We start from the raw sequence: 20,620 nt of genomic DNA on the forward strand, positions 1-20,620 counted from the left end.
CTTTCTTACCGTCATTATCATCTTTCTGCTGTAATCGCAATTATTTGGGGTCAACATGATGTAATACACAAGGTTTTGACTGTTGGTTTGACGACCGGCCGCCTTCTTGGCGCCAACCCTCTTTAGGAATGCAATTGTGGGTGGTATCCACCACCTACGGTATGAATCAAATAATTGAAAAAAAGAAGGGCAACATTTTTTTGATGGGTGAAAATTGAATGATAACTCCACATGCGCTGTCGGTATATGCTGGCAAGATATCAGTGGGAGATGATAGCTGAGGATGAAAGCGAGCAAGTTGGTCTATCTTAACGAATTCGACGAGAATTAACCACGAAGTTTTTCAGAAAGAACCGCGTAAAGGATATTTTTTATACAACTTAGAATGGCAAACAACTGACGGCCCACCTGATGGAAAGTGGTAACCGTCGCCTATAGACGTGAGCAGTACCATGGACATAACAGAGGATACTGTTTCACCAATCATACCCCCCATGCGTTGCCATTCCTGAGCACTCAGCTGTTATTCCTCTGTACCCAGTAAATTCACGCCATATCCCACCCTTCAAACCGAAACACAGCCATACAGACACAACTGCTTCACGGTTGAAACAACCTTGTAGGGTATATTGCTGGCAATGGAGCTGTTAGACCCCATTGCTAATAATCCCTTGCTCCCTTGTGGGGAGACGTTGGGAGTGAGTAAAGGAACTTGGTAAAAATGGAATGAATTACTTATGGGATAAAGAGAAAGGGTTGCAAAGAGGATACTGGTCCAAATTGCATTGGCTCGGGAAGCCGGGGTTTCTTATTCGTATATAGTTACTTAAGAACTGGACAGATCACTAGAAGACAACTCACTATCCTACCATCCATTCCATTTACTAAAGGAAATAAATAAAAATTGTCTGCATTAATACCATTGTCTATATTTTTGCCATGAAGCAGCTGTGCTTACATGATTGTTTCGGTTAGATAGGTGGTATATGGTAGTTAAATTATAGGATCTGGAGATATAACGCCATAGTCTTGAGGGATAGTAACGCTAAGTGCTATGAGTTACCTTGTAATCTATGTGGTTATGTCACGGTGTTGATCATGTCTATTCGGTTGCCATTTTTCATCAGGTGTGCCGTTAGCTTGTTGGATATTCTAAATACCGTCAAAAATTAATAAAAAAAGACATCGATGTTCTACTACTTGACCCTCTCTCTCTCTGCTAGACATACTTCAAGAAAATTAGTTGATTTCAATCAATGTTGTAAAATATAATAATATTTCATTTGACAGCTTACCAGAAAATAACATAACGGTAGTGGAAGACTTGCCACATCGCAAAAAGCGCACCGCAAGCCCGAAACTAGCGCGTCTCACCACCGCCGCGAAACGGAAACTAAAAACACCCTTGCCGCTCTCAAAATCCCACAAACTGTTGCAAATGTTAAAACACGACTCTGGCTGTTGTAAATCCATTGATCTGAAAGATGATGTAGAGAAATCCGAAGCGGAACCCCCCGAGGCGTTTCCCCTAGAAAGAGAGGACAATATAAGCGACACAGAAACGATAGTAGGCGAAAGAGAGACAGAACTGTGCAAAGATATGAAAGAGTGTCTCGCCAAATTTGCAAATTTCGCTCTAACGAACGATCAGGAAACTGAAACTAAGTATCCTGAATCTGTCAGTCCTCCCCTTCAAGAGACATCACCAACAAATTCGGAACCGTTACCAGTGTATACTCCGAAACCGAGTCAAAGATTGTTAACAGTCAACAAATTCCTACAACGCAACGATTTTAAAACTGAAAACATAGATTTCCAATCGCAAATAGCCCCTGAAATCAACGTACCGTTAAACGCTAGGCGAACTCCTGTATTGGTTAAAGAAGAGAATGAAAAAGACATAAAAATAGAGAATCAAACAATTGATAATAAGGATCCAAATATTTATAAGTATGTTACATTTGGACTCGAAATCAAGAAAGCCATGGAGGAATGCCAAAATATTATAAATTCTTATAATAGTATTAATAAAGATAAAGAGAAAGACGAGAACTCATTGTCCTTAGAGCAAATATGCGAAGTAATGATGAATTTAGACAAGAATTCAGCAGAGTTTCTAGAGAAAATTGACACAGATGAACCTATAGATATCAACGTGGCTAATACAAAATTAGCCGAGTTTGTAGAAAACATGCCACAAATACTAGCGAATATGCCGGAAATTGCCACCAAGTTGACTGAATTTGCTAACGCCTCCTTCGAACTGCCAGAGTTTGCGTCTATAATGAGCTCACTGCCCGATGTAAATAACGAAGCTCAATTAACTCCGGAGACTTTAAAACAAATAAGGGAACTGAAATTGAATAAGAATAGGGATAGTATTAAAGTAACTAAAAATACAGCAAAAAGAAAAACCAATAGACGGAAAAATGACGAATTTATAGGCACGATGACTTTTGAATTGGACACTCAAGACATTACGGAATTGTTGAAAGACGAAAAAGATTTACAGAATTTAATGAAAAATAAAACTAATAATAAAGAAGACTTCAATGATCTGTTATTCTCTATATCTGCTCAAGTTGTTATTAATAAGGTATTTGAATATTTAAAACAGAACAAGAGTCCTGTTTTAGCGAAATGTCTAGAAGAAGACGGTGATATTTTCTCATTACCCAAAAATAGTATAAATTCGGAAATGTACTCGAAAGCTTCCTCGTTGTTTGACAATTCAGTGAAAGATGCTTTAAGTATGGACGAGCTGAGGGACTTAGTCAGATCTAGATTCGATTCTTGGAAGCATTACGTAGCTACGAAGTTCAAGAGTATACCGGTTGAGTTACTTGAGAACGAAATAGAAGCCATGTTAGATAAATTTTATAGTTACATCCAAGATTTAGCTGGTAAACAATGTTGTAACGAAACAGATAAAATCATAGAGAAAATTGATGAGTTAAGAAAAAATAAAGATTTAAAAGACTCCGATAGTGAGAACAGTGCTTCTAAAGAATCCTTACAACAAATCACAAAAATATTAAGCACGTCAGCGGGGAACACTTTCGATTTACTTATAATGAAATTATCCAAGATGTCGCATGATAAAAAGACAACGGTGAAAGGGCTTAAATTTGAATACGTAGATGTAATAAAACGGTGTTCTGAATCGCAACAGCTAGCCGGCTGGATACTGCTAGATCCCGAAATAGCTGCGAATGTTATACAAGAACTTACAGGGTTGCCTGTAAAAAAGACTGAAAATCTACCAGACTTCGGTACTTTATCTTATGAAAAGAAAAAAGACTATTTCGTTGAGAGGTTAAGGGAGATGAATAGGTTATACATGGAGACGTTACCTAAGAAAGTTTTGACAGGTGACGAGTGGTTAGTTATGCTTTATAGGTTAGAACAACTCGAGGAGAAATTGAAAGAAGCCTTTTCCAAATTGACACCACCAACCAAATGTGTTCAGAATCAAACGAACGCCAGCGAAGGCGAGATATTGGCCGCTAAGGGCCTCAGTAAGATAATAGGGAAATCTAATACTAGAGTAGTGAAGAAGCCGGAATCGAAGCCGGTTAAAAAGGACGAGAAGGAGAAAGAGAAAGAGGAAGAGGATAAGAAGTCGAAGAACGAAGCGTTGCTGGCGAAATGCGAGGCGATACTAACGTCTAAAGGCGAGAAGTCCTTACTAGATAGTTTTTACACCATCAAATCTTATATAACGCAAGGCATACCCGTGCCGGAGACATATAAAAAGCACGTCATATCGATATGTTCAAGTATTGACGCGAAATTTCTAGACGAAGACATAGAAGAGACTTTGAAAGTGGAAGAGAGTGACAGTAAAGAGAAGGAGAAGGAGAAACTGTCAGTGATAGGTTCACAGAATCCAGAATTGTTAGCTAAATATTCGGCTCAAGCGTTGAGAAACGCGAAGCAGACATTAAACGCTGTAGCTTTTAAGAATATGGTCAAAAATGGACAGAGTAAGTCGGAGAGTGACGCCTGTGATACGCCAAAGTCTGACTGCAAATGGACCAACGATTGTGTGTGTAGTTCGTGCAAGGACGCGGATTCGAACTCGGTGTGTCTAGGGGATATAGTGAAGCAGTGTTACGATATGAAGGGCAAGAGTGGATTAGAAGAGAAGAAGAAGGAAGTGAAACCTAAGCCGGCGACGAAGCAAGCGAAGCCGCAGGCCAAGTGCGAGAGCACGACTCATCAGCAACATGTGTGCAAAGGTACGTGTGTGTGTGTGTATATTTTTTATGGATGATAAGTATAGATAGATAGATAGATAATTTATTTGCATTACTTACAGCACACAAACAGCAAAAGACACAAATGCAAAGTGAAAAAAGATGCATGTACAAGAAATTTAAAAAAAAAAAATCAAAAACAAAATCAGAATGCATAAAATTAGTAACAATTTTTTTTTCTTCATACGTGTGCCACAGTAATACAAAATGGCCAGCAACTCAGCTTTTTGCTTTGCCCTAAAAAGAGCAAAACACTGATATTCTGTTGTGGCCAAAGTATGTACCCCGTGACTTTGTCTACGTGTGCGGGATATATTGATAGATAGAAAGAGATAATAAGTAGCCTATGTCCTTCTCTACCATAAACGATATGAGTACAGTGAATCTTGTTTTAAGTTAGAATGTACTGTCTTATGAATTATGCGCATGTAAAAGAGAATGGCAGCAGGAATTCATAAATACAATTAGAGACTTAGTGGTTATTTGATTTGAATTATTTTGTTCAATTCCGCTACCATTAGTATGTATATGCGCAACCTTCCATGTTAGCCGATTACAATCTCCGACTACCATTTCATCCACGCATGTTTTATGGCACGAATTTGAAAGTGTACCCTTTCAGATAAAAAAAAAATTAAATCGGTTTATAAATGACTGAATATTGAGGTAACAAACATAAAAAAAAACTATAACCAAATTGAGAATGTCCTTCTTCTTTGAAGTCGGTAAAATTACAATTGTTTTGAGAGCTCAAACCGTATCTACATAATATATGTAGCTACATGATTTGTGTCCAACAGTGGGCCACTCGCCCACCGGCAACGGCGGCTGCGCGGGCGACGGCGCCGCCGACCAGCCGTGCACTTGCTGCTACTGTACAGTGTTCGGGCACGCGGTGAGTATTCATAGATAAATAGATAGATAGATACTCTTTATTGTTTCCTCCGTAAGATTACAATAGTAAACTTATAAATATAAACAATTACAAGAAATAATCACAGTGAGAAAACAATAGGCGACCTTATCGCTAAGAGCGATCTCTTGCAGGCAACCTTTGGATGATTTATTAAAATAAAATGAACTATTTATTTGCTTTAGCGATCCATTTAACATAATAAAGGCCCTGCGACAGAACTTTCTCGCAAGTGTTTAATTGCCTTAAAATTGTAGGTTATACTTAAATATCCTTTTAGATAAAAAAAACTTCTATCGAATTTATCATGGGGAGTGTTCTGAGGAATTGTTCGGATTGATACCTGCTGCTGATTTTCACCATCGTACTACCCGCTACAAACTAAAGTTTCATCCCAATCATCTCGACGAGTGGCGGTCTTCCACCGTGCGTTTTTCAAGGCACTTTCTTCCACGCACAACCACTCTTTGGAATCAATTTCCAGCAGCAGTATTTCCGAACCGATACGACAACATAACCTTCAAGAAAAGAGCATATTCCTTTTTAAAAGGCCGACAGCACACCTGCAATGCTGTTGGTGTTGTGGGTGATCATGGGCGGCGGTAGTCACTTACCACCAGGTGAGCCGCATGCTCGTTTACCCCTGTGTTGTAATATATTGTATGCCTTCATTGCTTGCAGCCTCCACTAACCACGCCTGTGCCGAGGAATTTTAACGAGACGCGCGAAAGACTGCGTTCAATACTCAACAAGAAGAAGCAGCAGTGTAAGACCAATGTAAGTGTCATTAATTGTGTCACGGTGACGCCCTCTGGTGTCAAGTTTTTTTTTTTATACAACTTACAATGGCAAACAAACTGACGGCCCACCTGATGGAAAGTTGTAACCGTCGCCTATAGACATGAGCAGTACCGTAGACATAACAGATTATACTGTTTCGCCCTTGGTAGCCCCCATGTGTTGCCATTTCTGAGGATTCAGGTGTTATTCCTCTGTACCCTGTAAATTCACGCCATATCCCACCCTTCAAACCGAAACACAGCCATGCAAACACAACTGCTTCACGGTTGAAACACGAATGGAACAAAGGTGTATTTGTACAATTTGTCCAGGGCGAGCAAGAGACCCCAGAGAAGAAACAAGCGGCGGTCCAGACGCAGCCTGCGGACCAGCCCAAGCAGAGCAAGCCTCCGCAGCCGACGCCCAAGCCTCCCGTAAGATTCTGTTTACACTGCATTATTATGAGAGGGAGACCTTGATGAGGATGGAATGTATGATAAATGAGGATGAAAAGCAGTACAGTATTTTTTATGAGTGAAATTGGAATGGTACGTCTATGCTAACGTTATTCAATGGTGGGGAAACTAGATGAAGATGAAAGAACTCAGGCCAGTTGTCCTATCGAATCGAATCTGCTAGAATTTAATAGGATGGTTTCCAGGGGAAACCACGTGGAGCTCGACCTAGGTGTTATATTGTTGGCAGTGAGATTCAACCCCTCAACAACCAACATTAATGATTTACTCTTGAACTGTCATGATGGTTCACAACTGACGGGGTTATTAAGTTACAAACTTAAAATATAAAAAAATATAACCGATTCGAGAACTGTCTTCTTTTTAAAGTCGGTTAAAATCACATCATTGTCTATAACTTATTTTAGAGAAAACAAATTTTGATACAGTAAAAATTTCACCAATTCAGGCCCTACCAAAGACACTGCCGCCGAATCTGACATCGGCGCAAGCGCAGCAAAGGCGACAGTCCATAGACAACCAGCAGAAGCAGCTCACAGACAAGATGGCCAAGATGGTGGTCACCGAGAAACCGGAAAATAAAGCTAAGGTGAACTAATGTTTTAAATGCGAAATTTTGCAAGAATGTATTGATGCATGTTTGTTACCCTTTCACGCAAAAACTACAGAATGAATTTCAATTCAGTAGTCGCCACGCTTGGCAGGCGGATTAGCAACCGCAGTTGGGCTTTGGAGATGTTTTAAGAGGGACGCTGATGCCCATCCCTCGCCTTCTCTTAGTCATTTCTTACGACACCCACGGAAAGGAAAGGCGTGGACGGAACTAACTACCTACCTACCTATGCCGGAAAAACACCAGAGTTTTTTTTAATGAAAAGAAATTTAATAAATATAATCGTATTACAGACGCTACAAAGCACTGTCCCGATACAAGTGAACGTGCCGCCCACTGTGAATCCGGACAATAAGGCGAGCCAGCAAACCGTCGAGCAAATACGACTGCAGGCAAGTTATAATAGTGTAACTATTACGATACTGTAAAAACACCAGAGGGAAACTTTGTACAAAAGTCGTTTGCTTGGCCACCTCTGTCCCATTCGTGTTTCTACCGTGATGCAGTTGTATTTGGCTGTGTTTCAGTTTGAAGGGTGGGACATGGCAGTGAATTTACAGGGCACAGAGGAATAACACCTGAGTCCTCAGGAATGGTAACGCATGGGGAGTATCATGCGTGAAACAGTATACTCTGTTATGTCCATGGTACTGCTCATGTCTATAGGTGACGGTTACTACTTTTCATCAGGTGGCCTGTCGGCTTGTTTACCATTTTAAGTTGTATAAAAAAAAAACCAAACAGAGTTTGTTCTGTGAGTACTAGTGACTGTTGGACCTTATAGATAGAACTTAGAACGACCAAAAAAACTGACGGCATACCCGATATAGAGTGGATGGAAATCGTCATCTATAGACAGTGGTTATCTCAGAATACTTAGATGTATCTATAACTAGATAGATATATACCCTTTATTGTTTCCTCCATAAGATTACAATAGTAAACTTATTATAGATACAAACAATTACAAGAAATGATTACAATGAGAAAACAATGGGCGGTTTTATCGCTAAAAGCGATCTCTTGCAGGCAACCTTTGGATGGAGAGGAGTAATTAAAAATTGTAACTAGTAATTATAAGACATTGAAATTGTACTAAAAAAAAAGTGATAACCATATAATTATGTCACTCACAGCAAATAAAACAACAACAACAGCAGCAGCAACAGCAGCTCCAACAACAGTTGCAACAACAAACCGCGCAACAACAGAAAAAACCTGAGCCCATATACGACTTACCGATACACAAGAAGCCGACACTGACGCAACAACAACAACAGCAAATGAGAGAACAACAGGTTAGAAATAATTTACAACAGAAGAATGAGCCGACATACGATTTGCCTGTGCACAACAAGCCGACACTAACCGCGGAACAACAACAGCTCATAAAACTAAAACAACAACAGGTGAGATTGTTTACAACAATATAAAACATTTACAACAAAATAAATATTATAATTAAAAATTAATATGTAATTAAAAAATGAAAATAAAGTATAAATATATTTCTTTACGATAAATTTTGCTGCTAACTTTTTTATTACTATTAAATTTTGTATATATACATCTACTTTATGTATGAGAGGTGGAGAAGGACAAAAGTTACTACTTATCACGATTAGTGAACATAGCCCGGTAATTTCGTCTACGTGGGACGAAGTCGCTGGTAAAAGCTAGTTTTAAATTACATTTCCTGTTATTATGATGTTGGCAAGGATTTTTCATAGTTCATACATGAAAACCACTAGTGCTACACGGACGGAGCTACCGTAAATAGTTATAATAAAATATTTTTTATCTCTTCAATCAACAGTTACAACAGCAGCAGCAACAACTTCAACAGTTGCAACAACAACAACAACAACAGCAACAACAGTTGCAGCAACAACAACAGTTACAGCAACAACAGCAACAAAGACAAAGTAGACCACAACAACAGAGAAATGCGATGTCACTGTCGAGTAGAGACTCCAGTGTTTATTCTACGTCCTCTGGGTGTTCTGGGTAAGTTCCAAATTTTTTTATCGATTGTTCACTTTTTGCCACTGTATTATCCGGTCCGAAGGACTAAAATGGAAATATTACTTGGTACTGTGGTATAAACTTTGAAGTTCTCAAAACGGTAACACGTTTTCCACCACATAGGCCGTCACCTTGTTTCCTATTCCTGATTATATAAAAATATAATTTATTAATTTTGGCCGGCAGCGGATCGTGTTGGCGCGGCGGTGGTGGAGGCGGCGGCGGACGGGGGTGTCCGCGGACGGCCGACCCGCGCGACCTGGACGCCTTACTGCAGTACATCGAGGGGCCCGCGCGACACGTCGACCGCGGCAAAAAGCGAGCGAAAAAACTGCGACAGAAGGGCAAACGGGTATGACGTTAATACTCACTGTATACTATACGGCTTTTAAGGCAGGGGGAATTGTTAATACTAATTTATTTATTCAATCAATGATTTGTATGCCGCAAGTGAAGTTTGAATTAAATTTAATGAATAAGTATACTTTATTTGCATTGTACAATATAGGGAATAAACAAGACAATTTACAAACACAACGATACAATTGTATATGTACAGTGAGGCGGTCTTATTGCTGAGAGCAATCTTTTCAAGACAACCTTAAGGTAATGGACTAATTGTTGTACAAGTAGGTATGATAGTGCTGTATAATTAAAAAAGCATCTTTTGCAAATATATAGATAAATAACTATATTGTTACAGTGGTAACTCCACTTAAGAGTCGTTTCTGTAATCTTGCCCGTATCTCAAAGCAGTTTTTCCCATTGAAATTAATTGAAATGCCATTAATTCGTACTCTCCAAAAAACCACCTCAGTTGTTTTTGTTAAGTGTTAGTCTGAGGTGGGAGAAACTGTTAGACACCAACATCCAGCCCGCATGTTGGGGTCGCGTGCAGCGGTGTAGTGTGCGATCCCTCGTGACTCAAATCTTGGTCACATCTCGAAGCAAAATATCGCTCGTTCGGCGGCTTGTGTCTCAAAACACTCGTATATCGAGGTATCACTGTATTATAATTATTTATTTTCTATATATATATATATATATATATATATATATATATATATATATATATATATATATATATATATATATATATATATATATATATATATATATATATATATATATAAATACCACTTTTCGTTGTGATTTTATAACTCAAGAACGGGCTCACTGATCCAAACCAAGTGTTTAGGCTTTGTTCGGACTATTTAGTAGATGGTTTACGTGAAGTTTGCACAAAATCGCTCGAGCGGTTCTTCATTTATCACATTTTTTTTTGTAATAAATGAATTCAATAAATGGCGGATCATTTTGTAAATGGGGATTTTTGTGGGAAACTCAAACTTTTTTTGGGGAAATGGGGATTTTGCATTTAGTACAAGCATGTTGTTATGTCATTCGTGCGGTCATTTCATTTTTGACGTGTTTCGATTAAAGCAAATTGTTAGCGATAATTATTGCTTTGTGTTTTATATCTTTAAACTATAATATAAAAAAAAAACAATCATGCAAAGAAGGGTTAAGTTTAACTGTAAACATTGTACAATTGTTTTTACCAGAGGGAGACTTTGTACAAAAGTCAATTGCTTGGGTATCTCTGTCCCATTCGTGTTTCAACCGTGAAGCTTCGTGTTTGCATGACTGTGTTTCGGTTTGAAGGGTGGGATATGGCAATGAATTTACAGGGTATAGAGGAATAACACCCGAGTCCTCAGGAATGGCAACGCATGGGGGGTATCATGGGCGAAATAGTATACTCTGTTATGTCCATGGTACTGCTCATGTCTATAGGCGACGGTTACCACTTTCCATCAGGTGGACCGTCAGCTTGTTTGCCATTCTAAGTTGTATAAAAAAAACAATACGCGTTGGGGAGAGCCTCCTGTAATGCAATCGGATGGCATGTGAACAATGAAGATGACGATGCCGAGGTGTGGTGCAGATGGAGATGCGGCTGGTGGAGGAGCGCGCGGCGCTGGAGGCGGAGCTGGCGCGGGTGCGGAGGGACGTGGCGGCGCTGCAGGCCGCGCTCGCCACGCAGCTCGCCACCAAGCGGCGGCTGCACGACGCGCGCCTCGCGCACCACCAGCCCTGCAAGAAGAAGGGTAACCACCGCTCCACCACCGCTCACTGCCGCCGCTGCGAAACCGCCCGGGGCTGATGATGGAATGGTAACCCCGCCTGCGCTAACGGGATACGCTGGCGGAGCACCAGTGAAGGGTGATAGATGAGAATGAAAACAGGCCAGTTAGCCCGTCATGATGAATTCATCAGGAATTAACCATGATAGTTTCCAGGGGGAACCGCGAGAAGCTCGACCTGACTGAGTGTATTGCTAACAATGCACAAAGTGTATTGTAGTACAGCCAGGTCGACCACCACGTGAAACTCTGGAAATCACCGTGACCAATTTATTGTTGAATTCTTCACGATGAGCTAACTGTCGTTTTTCACCATCATCTATTATCTCTCACCGGTACCCCACCAATGTATCAATAGCGCAAGCGAGGATTCCATTCCATTTTCACCCATTAAAATAAAATACCAGGAATCATCAATCTTTTGAGTCAGAAGAATCAAAACTTACAATTTACAAAATTTTTAAGTTTTTAAAAAGTAATAAAAATATTTCTTACCAACAATAAGTACCAACAACAATAGTACTTGCATGAATAAAGTTTGGTGCCTAATTCTCGTATTAACGGAGATCAGGCACCAAACTAATTATGTTTCAGAACAATTTTAACTTTTTTTTAAATAAATAATATTAACATGTATAACTAAAAAGTCACAGGTTTACACCCAAAGATTTATATTAAAAAAAATGTATATATTTACAGTGGGTAATATATTTTTTTTTCTTTTTTCAGGAAAGAGACAAAAGATGACCCCAGCTCAGGAGGCGAAAATGGTTGTGATGGCGGAGAAAATAGGCGGTCTGTCTGCCCTTATCAACAATACTGTCGAGGTACAATATATTTTTTAATGGGTGATAATGAATTGGTGAATAAATGGATTTCGTCAAGATGGGCTAACTGACCTGCTACATCCTCACCTATCATCCCCCACTGGTGTCCCGCCAGTGTATACCGATAGCGCAGGCGGAGTTACTATGCAATTATTATCTATTAAAAATATATTAAGCATACAAATTATAATATTTATATCATTCTGTGTTACCTAAATATATCTAAAGTTCTTTTCTTTATCCAGGAGATCGAATTAGCTGATCAATTAGTGGAAGAATGGACCAAGCGATTGGAGCAATGCGACCAACAGTTGGCGGAGGCGCGGGCGCTGCAGGCCGAACCGGAAACAAGACAACAAAAGGAACAACATTTACAACAACAACAGATGAAGGAACAACAACAAATCAAGGAGCAACAATTGCAGAAACAACATGTAAGTATTCTCCAATACGCATCCTTCAATGTAATCATGCTACTGTCATTATTTTAACCGTTTACTGTCCACTGCTGAACAAGTCTTTCCTATAAAGGGAGATTTGCTAATAGTTATGCTTGGCAGGCGGGTTTGGCTTTTAGAGATGATTTTAAAAGAGATACTGCTGTCCATCCCTCTACTGTTAAGTTACTTTAGTCGCCTCTAACGACATTTACGAGGAAGGAAGGAGGTGGCCTATTCTATGCTCGGACAACACGGGTAAAAGATGGATAACTCATGTCAATTTTTTTTATTCTCTGTGTATACTAAGAACAAGGAATTACATAGAAAGAATGATAAAATAACAACTGTAAATAATATGGTTGCCTCCTTTCTTCTTATGCGAATATAATTCGTAAAAAGAGGACGAACACTATCGGTTGCTATTTTTCTCAATTCATAGCAGGCTAGTGTATCGGAAATGTTTGATATGTCAATGACAAATTTTACATTACTAGATTATATATTCGACACAGTTTATGTAGAAAGTATGCAAGCGGGTTGTATCTGAATTTGGTAAGGTTATACGACCGTATAACATTTTCTATACACTAGGCTGCTATGTATTGTCAATTTTATTACTCCTATGTAATTCCGTGTTTTTAGCTTGTATATAGTACTTCATACAAAATATGTGAAGTTCTAAAATTGTAACAACAAATTGTCTGTCCGCAACAGTTAGAGCACGCGGCTATGATGCAGAAACAACAGTTGCAACAACAGCAACAGTTACAACAGCAACAGTTGCAACAGCAACAGTTGCAGCAGCAACGACAGATGCACCTGCTGGACAAGGACAAACAGAAGCAGGCGACGTTTATTAGTGAGTTTTATTTTTTAATTTTTTAAAGGATTTTGTATTAATTTGCAATAGGACATCGTTCTCAATTTATTTATTTCATCATGTATAAATAATTACATATTCTTTCCCAAATTATAATCACACTGGTTATTTGTTTAGAATTATTTTGTTTAATTCTACTACCATTAGTATGTGTGTGATTGCCAACACTCGAGGATTAACCACCACTATTACTACCAGAAGCTCTACAACCTTCCATTTTCCTCATCAGAGGGAGACTTTATACAAAACTTGTTTGCTTGGACACCTCTGTCCCATTCGTGTTTCTATCGTGAAGCAGTTGTGTTTGCATGGCTGTGTTTCGGTTTGAAGGGTGGGATATGGCAACTATATTATTCAAGGATATTCAGGAATGGCAACGCATAGTGGATATTATGGGCGAATCAATATACTCTGCTATGTCCATAGTGCTGTTCATGTCTATAGGCGACGGTTGCCACTTTCCATCAGTTGGGCCGTCAGCTTGATTGCCATTCTAAGTTGCATAAAAAAAATTTTAGAAGCAAAGCGTCTGAAACCTGATTCAATGGATTCTAAATAAAAATAATGTAAATTAAAAATATTAGTTAAAAATAACTGTGTCGTGGCTGTCAACACAGTTATTTTTAACTAATGTGGCTGTTATCGTACGCTACCCTACAATTGTAATTTTTTATAGTTCCTGTAAGCGACGCACCTCGCACCTCGTAAAATATTATAATTGTAACCACTAGCGCCATCTGTTAGCGTTTGATTGAATTAATGCCGGCGCGCATGCGCCGAACGATTGTCCCGTGACACGTGTGTGCGCGAGTTGTTATTTGTTGTAATGTTTTGGAAATTGATTAAAAAAGTGTCTTGCAAGTGTCCGTTTCATTTTGATAACTACCATAAAAACATTTTCCAACAACGGTCTGTTACAGTTCCAATAAATATATTTAATTTAATTAAATTTTTAATTTACATTAAGTTTGTTTAGAATCCATTGTATCATGTTTTAGACGCTTTGCATCTAAAGTGTAGTAAATAATAAATTTGGATGCGCAGGCGCGGCGGACGGGTCGGGCATGGTGTGCGTGCGGCGGTCGGCCGGCGACGGCGCCGTCACGCTGTCGCTGCCCGGCCAGCGCAACCACGCGCCGCTCGCGCATCTCCTGCAAGGTCGGCGCTGCGCCCAACTAATAGTTTTAAATTAATTTGCTTTATTAAGAGCGTATTTTAATCAATCAATCATATACATCTGTTACAGATTCTTATGATACATGTCAATTTATAATTATAATAATTACTATATAAAATAATATTGATTTAAAAAAAAAAACAATAATTACATTTACAATACAATTCACATTAATAGTAATATACGGACAAATCACACAGATTGAGCTAGCCCCAAAGTAAGTTCGAGACTTGTGTTGAATGTGAATGTGAATGTGAAAGGGACTCCATTTTCCGCACTTAGCCTCTCATTTGGGCCATTGTGCGTATGAGTCGTGGCTAGTGCAGCCAACCTAGCTCCGTCCAGAAGCGCAGAAGTTTCCTGGGTTCTTCACAGGCCTCACGGAGCGACCTCACCGTTCCGAGGATTTCTAAACGTTGATAGGCCACAGCCTCACATTCCAGGATTACGTGAGCTGCCGTTTCTTCGGCGTTGAAACAGCCTCGACATAGAGGGCTGTCTGTGGCTCCTATTGTGTATAGATGTTTGTTTAATGGACAATGACCCGTTATTGTCCCTATCATTGTTTTGAGGTTTTTTCTGTCTAGATGTAATAAACGTTTTGATAGTCGTTGATTCAACATAGGTACGGCCAATTTTGATTGTCTGCAATCAGTAGCCTGTATCCATCTTTGGTTTTGTATGTCAGAGGATCTTTGACGAATCCACATTCGAAATTGTGAGAATGGAAGAGGAAGGAGTGGATACGGGCCTACCACCCTCGTTCCTGAGCCTTTCCTAGCTAGTTCGTCTGCGGCATCGTTACCATAAGATCCACTGTGCCCTCTTATCCATTGGAGGATAATACGGTTATTGGAAGATATCCTATCCAGTGAATGGTGGCATTCAATTATTAGTTTGTTGTTTGTCTTGTTGTTTCTTAATGTTTTTAGTACTGCTGCGCTGTCGGATAAGAATCTAATGCTATAACCATTTATTCCTAGCTTATGTACAACTGCAGCAGCCTCGGTTATTGCAACACATTCGCATTGGAAAATTGAGCTGTGGTCGCCAAGCGGTATGTGCATGTTTATATTAAGGTCTAAGGAAAAGACTCCAGCTCCTGAACCGTTCTCAGTTTTGGAGCCATCGGTGTATATGCGTAATTCATGTACACCGGATTGATCCTTTTCCTCTTCTTTTATTTGTACTTGGTATTTTTTGTTAAATATATAATGATTATGAGTCCTGTCACACGGAGCCGCAATCAAAGGTTGATATTCGATTGCCTGGTTCAGAATAGCAGTGTGGGGACTGTAGTGATTTTTACCCCATAGATCCAGATGCATTAGTCGGATAGCGGCTAAGGCCGCTTCCTGCTGTATGTGCAGGTCTAGGGGTGTTATGTTAAGGGCCAACTCTATTGCTGTTGTAGGAGCTGTTTTCATGCAGCCGCTGACAGAGGAGCAAACCAGTCTCTGAAAGCTTTTTAGTTTGGCGGCAGTGGTCGATAGTTTTGTCCTCGGCCACCAAACTAGTGCACCATAGACCAACATTGGCCTGATTACAGCCCTGTACAGCCATAGAGTTATTTTTGGCGAAAGGCCCCATTTATTTCCTAGCATCTTTTTGCACTGGTAGAATGCAATTGTGCTTTTGTTAAGTTTATAGTCAAGATGTTTATTCCAAAGCAATTTACTGTCTAGTATTATGCCAAGATACTTGACTTCTTCCTTAAGTTTCAGTTCCGTATTGAAGAGTTTTGGTAGCCTGTAAGGACATGTAACTCTTCTATTTGTGAACATGATTAATTCTGTTTTTGTAGGATTAACAGAGAGTTCATGCTGTACGCACCATCTCTCAATTATGTCAAAAGCTACTCTCATGCGATCACACAGAGTACTTTCGAAGCTTCCTGTTAAAAGTACAGCTATGTCATCCGCATAACCTACCGTGTAGAGGCTGTTATCGTTGAGCTCTATTATGAGTTCATTTACGACTATATTCCACAATAGTGGTGACAGTACGCCGCCTTGTGGACAGCCCCTACCGACGATTCCTCGTGTGGTAGTATTTACAGTAAATTGTATAGCTCGTTGTTTAAGCATGTTATGTATCCATTCTCTAAGTGTTATTTCTACTCCATGTGTAGCTAGTGCCCGACTTATACTGGCAAAGTTTGTCTTGTCGAATGCCCCTTCGATGTCTATAAATGCACCTAAGGTTGGCTGCTTCGATTGCAATGCGTTGCCTATTCGAGATACTACGTTATGAAGTGCCGATTCTGTTGACTTGCCTTCACTGTAAGCATGTTGGTTAGGGTGTAAAGGTTTACACAAGGAGACTTGGCATCTAATCTCTTTGTCACATAGTCTCTCCAAAGTTTTCAAAAAGAACGAGGTGAGACTGATCGGTCGAAAGGATTTGGCCACGGTGTAATTTCCTCTACCTGGTTTAGGAATAAATATAATTTTTACCTCACGCCATTTCAAAGGTATGTAGCGGTGAGCTATACACGCTCGGAACAGCTGTACTAAATAGTCAGCTATGATGCTCCCGCTCCATTTCAGAAGGGCTGGAAATATTCCATCCAGGCCTGCCGCTTTAAATGGTAAAAAGGTACTGATTGCCCATAGTAGTTTTTCTTTATCTATAACTCTGTTTGCCACTTCCCAGTCCGAGCTGCTGGTTTCCCTTTCCTTATATGGTTCCCATGACCACTCAGCAGTAGTCTGGAAACCTGGAAAATGTGTGGTTAGTAGCAATTCGGTTGTTTCTGTGTCGTTCTTTGTATAGTTATTATCAGGTTTCTTAAGGCAACCTATTGTATGATCTTTCTCATTAGAGAGACATGATTTTACTTTAATCGCCTGGTTATTGTTTTCTATGTTTGTACAGAAACGCCTCCAGCATTCTTGCTTTCTCCGGCGTATGAGTTTCTTATATTGTTTTTTGGATGTTGTGTATTTGTTCCAGTCTTCTTGTGACCGTTTGTTCATGGCTATGTTAAACAGTTTCCTTAACTTACGACGATGTCTTTCCAATTTCGGACACCACCAGTGTTGTCTCCCTCCATACTGTGGTGTGGTTAGGACACAGGACTGTTCATAGCTTGAGGTTAAAATGGATGTGATGTAGTTTGCACTGTTATCCAGATCTGTTACCGCTAAATCATCTGATAGTGGCAGTTGATTGTCGAATTTTTCCCTGACCAGTTTAAGAAACTTATGTCGGTCAGTCCTTCGAGGTATACGTCTAGGCTGTGGTTTGGGTAACTCCATATTAATGGAGAATCGAATCCATCTATGGTCTGAGCATGATATTTCATTGGATACATGCCAGTCGCAAATGGATTCCGAAATACCAACAGTCGTTAGAGTTAGATCTATAATAGTTTGTGATCGAGCGTTTATAAAGGTAGGTTCAGAACCTTTGTTAATTAGAGTAAGGTTATTACTAAAAATAAAATGCAGCATTTCCTCACCTCTGTTGTTGGACTTGCCGTTACCCCAAAGGGTATGATGTGCGTTGGAGTCGGCAGCGATGACCAGATCCAGCTTCTCCCTCTCACAAAACTCGACCAGTAGGTTGAGCTCCGGAGTTGGTATGTCCTCGTCGCTCGGCAGGTATGCGGAGGCAAGGACAATATCCGGGAGATGCTGATCTGTTCTAGTTACTCTGACTGCTGTCAGGTCCCTTGAACAGAATTCGTTGATTAGTAATGTTGGTACATGTTTCGGTACTAGTATACATGTTCTCGGGTTACTTACGGAGGTGTCTAGAAGAAGTTTTCCTCCGCTGTTTCCAAGACCACATATCCTGTTCTTCCTGATCCACGGCTCTTGGATCAGCGATATGGTCTGTGTGTTGTTTTCCAGCACTCTGCGTAAGGAAGCCGTTGCAGTTTGGCTGTGCTGGAGGTTGGTCTGTATTATTTTAGTCTTCCCGAAGAGGGGAGGAGTAAAGGACACCATCGCTGGTTTCACTCTCTCCCCCTTCCGGAAAGCACTCTTCATCCGAGATAGATCTCGGAGAAGGTAAATTTTGCACCTCCATCGCAATCGGGGGTTCCGCGTGCCCAGACACGGTCGCAGCTTCCTTTGTCGACAATGTCGCCTTAGGTGTCACGCACTGCGTCAGGGCTCGCGCCTCCTCCGGTTGTTGCGTGGGGTTTGTATTGGGTTCTGGGGATGCATCTTTATCCAGAAACCGAATATAAATGTTCCCCATGAGGTAGTATAATCTTCTGTCCTGGGCCTTTAACAGATTAACATCCGTTTCCGGCACCCGGAAGAACAGACAGGTTCCTGGTGGATCCGATCTCGCCCTCTCGTGTGTCAGTGTCCAGGAGTTGATATTCAAGTTGCGGTTCTGCCGCGCCAAAAGCTTCCGTAATGCAACTGAATCGCCAGTATGACCTGGTACGAAAAGCAGACACGGTACTTTCTTTGGGATAGCTGATTGTGGCCTGACAACTAATTTTGAATTAGCTATCGGTGAGGCCATGTTTTGGACGGTCCGATTAAGCCAGGCTAGCGTAAAAGCATCCTCGCACCAGGTTTTGAGGACGCCATCCGCAAAATGTGCTCTGCCTCGGAACCTTATATCGTTAGGTTCAATTTCAAGGGAAGCATCCGGTTCCGCCATGAGCTCATCCCGAAGCTTGTCCTCTATTTCTTGCCGAATACCTTCAGCTTGCTCTTGCGTCATGTCAGAGAAAGGTTCCATCATGACAGCAACGCAGAGCTCGTTAGCGATGAAGGTTGCGGCCGCTTCAGCGTACGACGCAGCGGTTCCTCTCACCGTTCGGGGTTTGTTGGTTTTGGGTTTTTTACCCACCCCAGTCGGTGTTACAGAATCCTCTGGACGTGCACGCTTCTGCGCCCTCGACTCTGGTTTTTGTTGGTTATTACCTGATTTCTTACGACCTCTTGGTTTCATGCTGCGCTTGCGTATGCCTATGGAAGGCGCAGCACTCGCACCGACAGACGCAAGTGCCGTGGTCCCGCCCATTGTTACCTCTCCTACTGGTTTGGTTTCCACTGGGCGAGAACTCGGTCCCGCGATCTGCCTCGCAGCATCTGCTGCCAATGCACACTGTGCCGCTGCCTTCGCTTTGGCTTTAAGGCGCCGCTTCTTAGAGGCCGACATTGGTTTAGTTATTGTTGTCCAGGTTGAGTTCGATGGTGATTGTATGGCATCCTTAAGGGATGACATATCCATCGTTGGATAGCCTGTTTCTGCTTCTGACGCAGCCTTTGAGGACAAACCCTCCGTCACAGCCTCGGTCAGCACCACTGGTTTTCCCTTGGAGGACGCTTCCTTTGACGCAGCCTTAATTGGCGCATCTCGGAGTGCGTCTTTCCTTGGTTCCACCGTTGTAGTAGCCGTCCTTGGTCGGGTAGAGGGAGTTGCCTTGCATGGCGCATCCTTGGACAACGACGTGGATGGTGCATCTCGGGACGCTGCCTGGGTTGGCGCATTCCGTACCGCTACCCTCCCCATCGTATCCTTGGACGCAGCCTTTCTCGGCGCATCATTAGCATTTTTAGACTCAGGGGCATCGGAGGACGCAGCTTTGAGCGGTTGTCGCTTAAGCGCATCCTGAGACGCAACCCTTTGTTCTGAAAGTTTAGGCGCATCTGACGACGCAGCCTTTGGTAGTTGATGTTCAGGCGCATTCAAAGACGCAGCCTGTGTTATTGGTTTTGTTGTTGCTTTATTCGTCTCATTATCCATGAGGTTGTTTGATTTTATTCACCTCAGGAGCTCTCCACCCGCCACGGAGCCCTCACGTCGGGGACGTCATTCGTTCTACGAATGATCGCCAGAGCTACTCCCTTGGTATAGGACCACCAACATGAGAAGAAGGTGAATCTGCACGCAGCAAAGCATCAAGAGCGCACCTACGGCACGAGACAATGCCATAGGCTCCACCTCGAGACGCCGTGCCGCGCCGACTACCCCTCCCCAAATCGCCGATCCTCCCTTGACAGCCCGCTTATGGGATGTCGCAGCCGATTGATCGTGGTTAGCTACTCCACGACCGCCCGTTTGAGAGGAAATCCAGACCGAAGAGATGTGTTGTGAGCAGCGTACAACTA

At 41.3% G+C, this 20,620-nt stretch overlaps 1 protein-coding gene across 7 annotated transcripts in view; it reads left to right on the top strand.

Moving 5' to 3' along the window:
* Positions 1-20,620, top strand: part of LOC113513158 (uncharacterized) — a 64,727-nt gene that overhangs the window by 28,836 nt on the left and 15,271 nt on the right. For 6 of the 7 annotated variants that reach the window (XM_052892209.1, XM_052892212.1, XM_052892211.1 and 3 more), the window contains exons 22-35: positions 1,291-4,241; positions 5,060-5,154; positions 5,854-5,949; positions 6,285-6,386; positions 6,877-7,017; positions 7,335-7,433; positions 8,178-8,450; positions 8,858-9,048; positions 9,253-9,418; positions 11,015-11,177; positions 11,943-12,040; positions 12,286-12,474; positions 13,195-13,339; positions 14,405-14,518. In XM_052892209.1, coding sequence (XP_052748169.1) covers positions 1,291-4,241; positions 5,060-5,154; positions 5,854-5,949; positions 6,285-6,386; positions 6,877-7,017; positions 7,335-7,433; positions 8,178-8,450; positions 8,858-9,048; positions 9,253-9,418; positions 11,015-11,177; positions 11,943-12,040; positions 12,286-12,474; positions 13,195-13,339; positions 14,405-14,518 — 4,823 coding nt within the window. The remainder of the gene's footprint in view (positions 1-1,290; positions 4,242-5,059; positions 5,155-5,853; positions 5,950-6,284; positions 6,387-6,876; positions 7,018-7,334; positions 7,434-8,177; positions 8,451-8,857; positions 9,049-9,252; positions 9,419-11,014; positions 11,178-11,942; positions 12,041-12,285; positions 12,475-13,194; positions 13,340-14,404; positions 14,519-20,620) is intronic. The other variant, XM_052892213.1, reaches the window with a different exon arrangement.

This window comes from Galleria mellonella, unplaced genomic scaffold (assembly GCF_026898425.1).
Source record: "Galleria mellonella isolate WM207_F2 unplaced genomic scaffold, CSIRO_AGI_GalMel_v1 utg150, whole genome shotgun sequence".
NCBI lineage: Eukaryota > Metazoa > Arthropoda > Insecta > Lepidoptera > Pyralidae > Galleria > Galleria mellonella.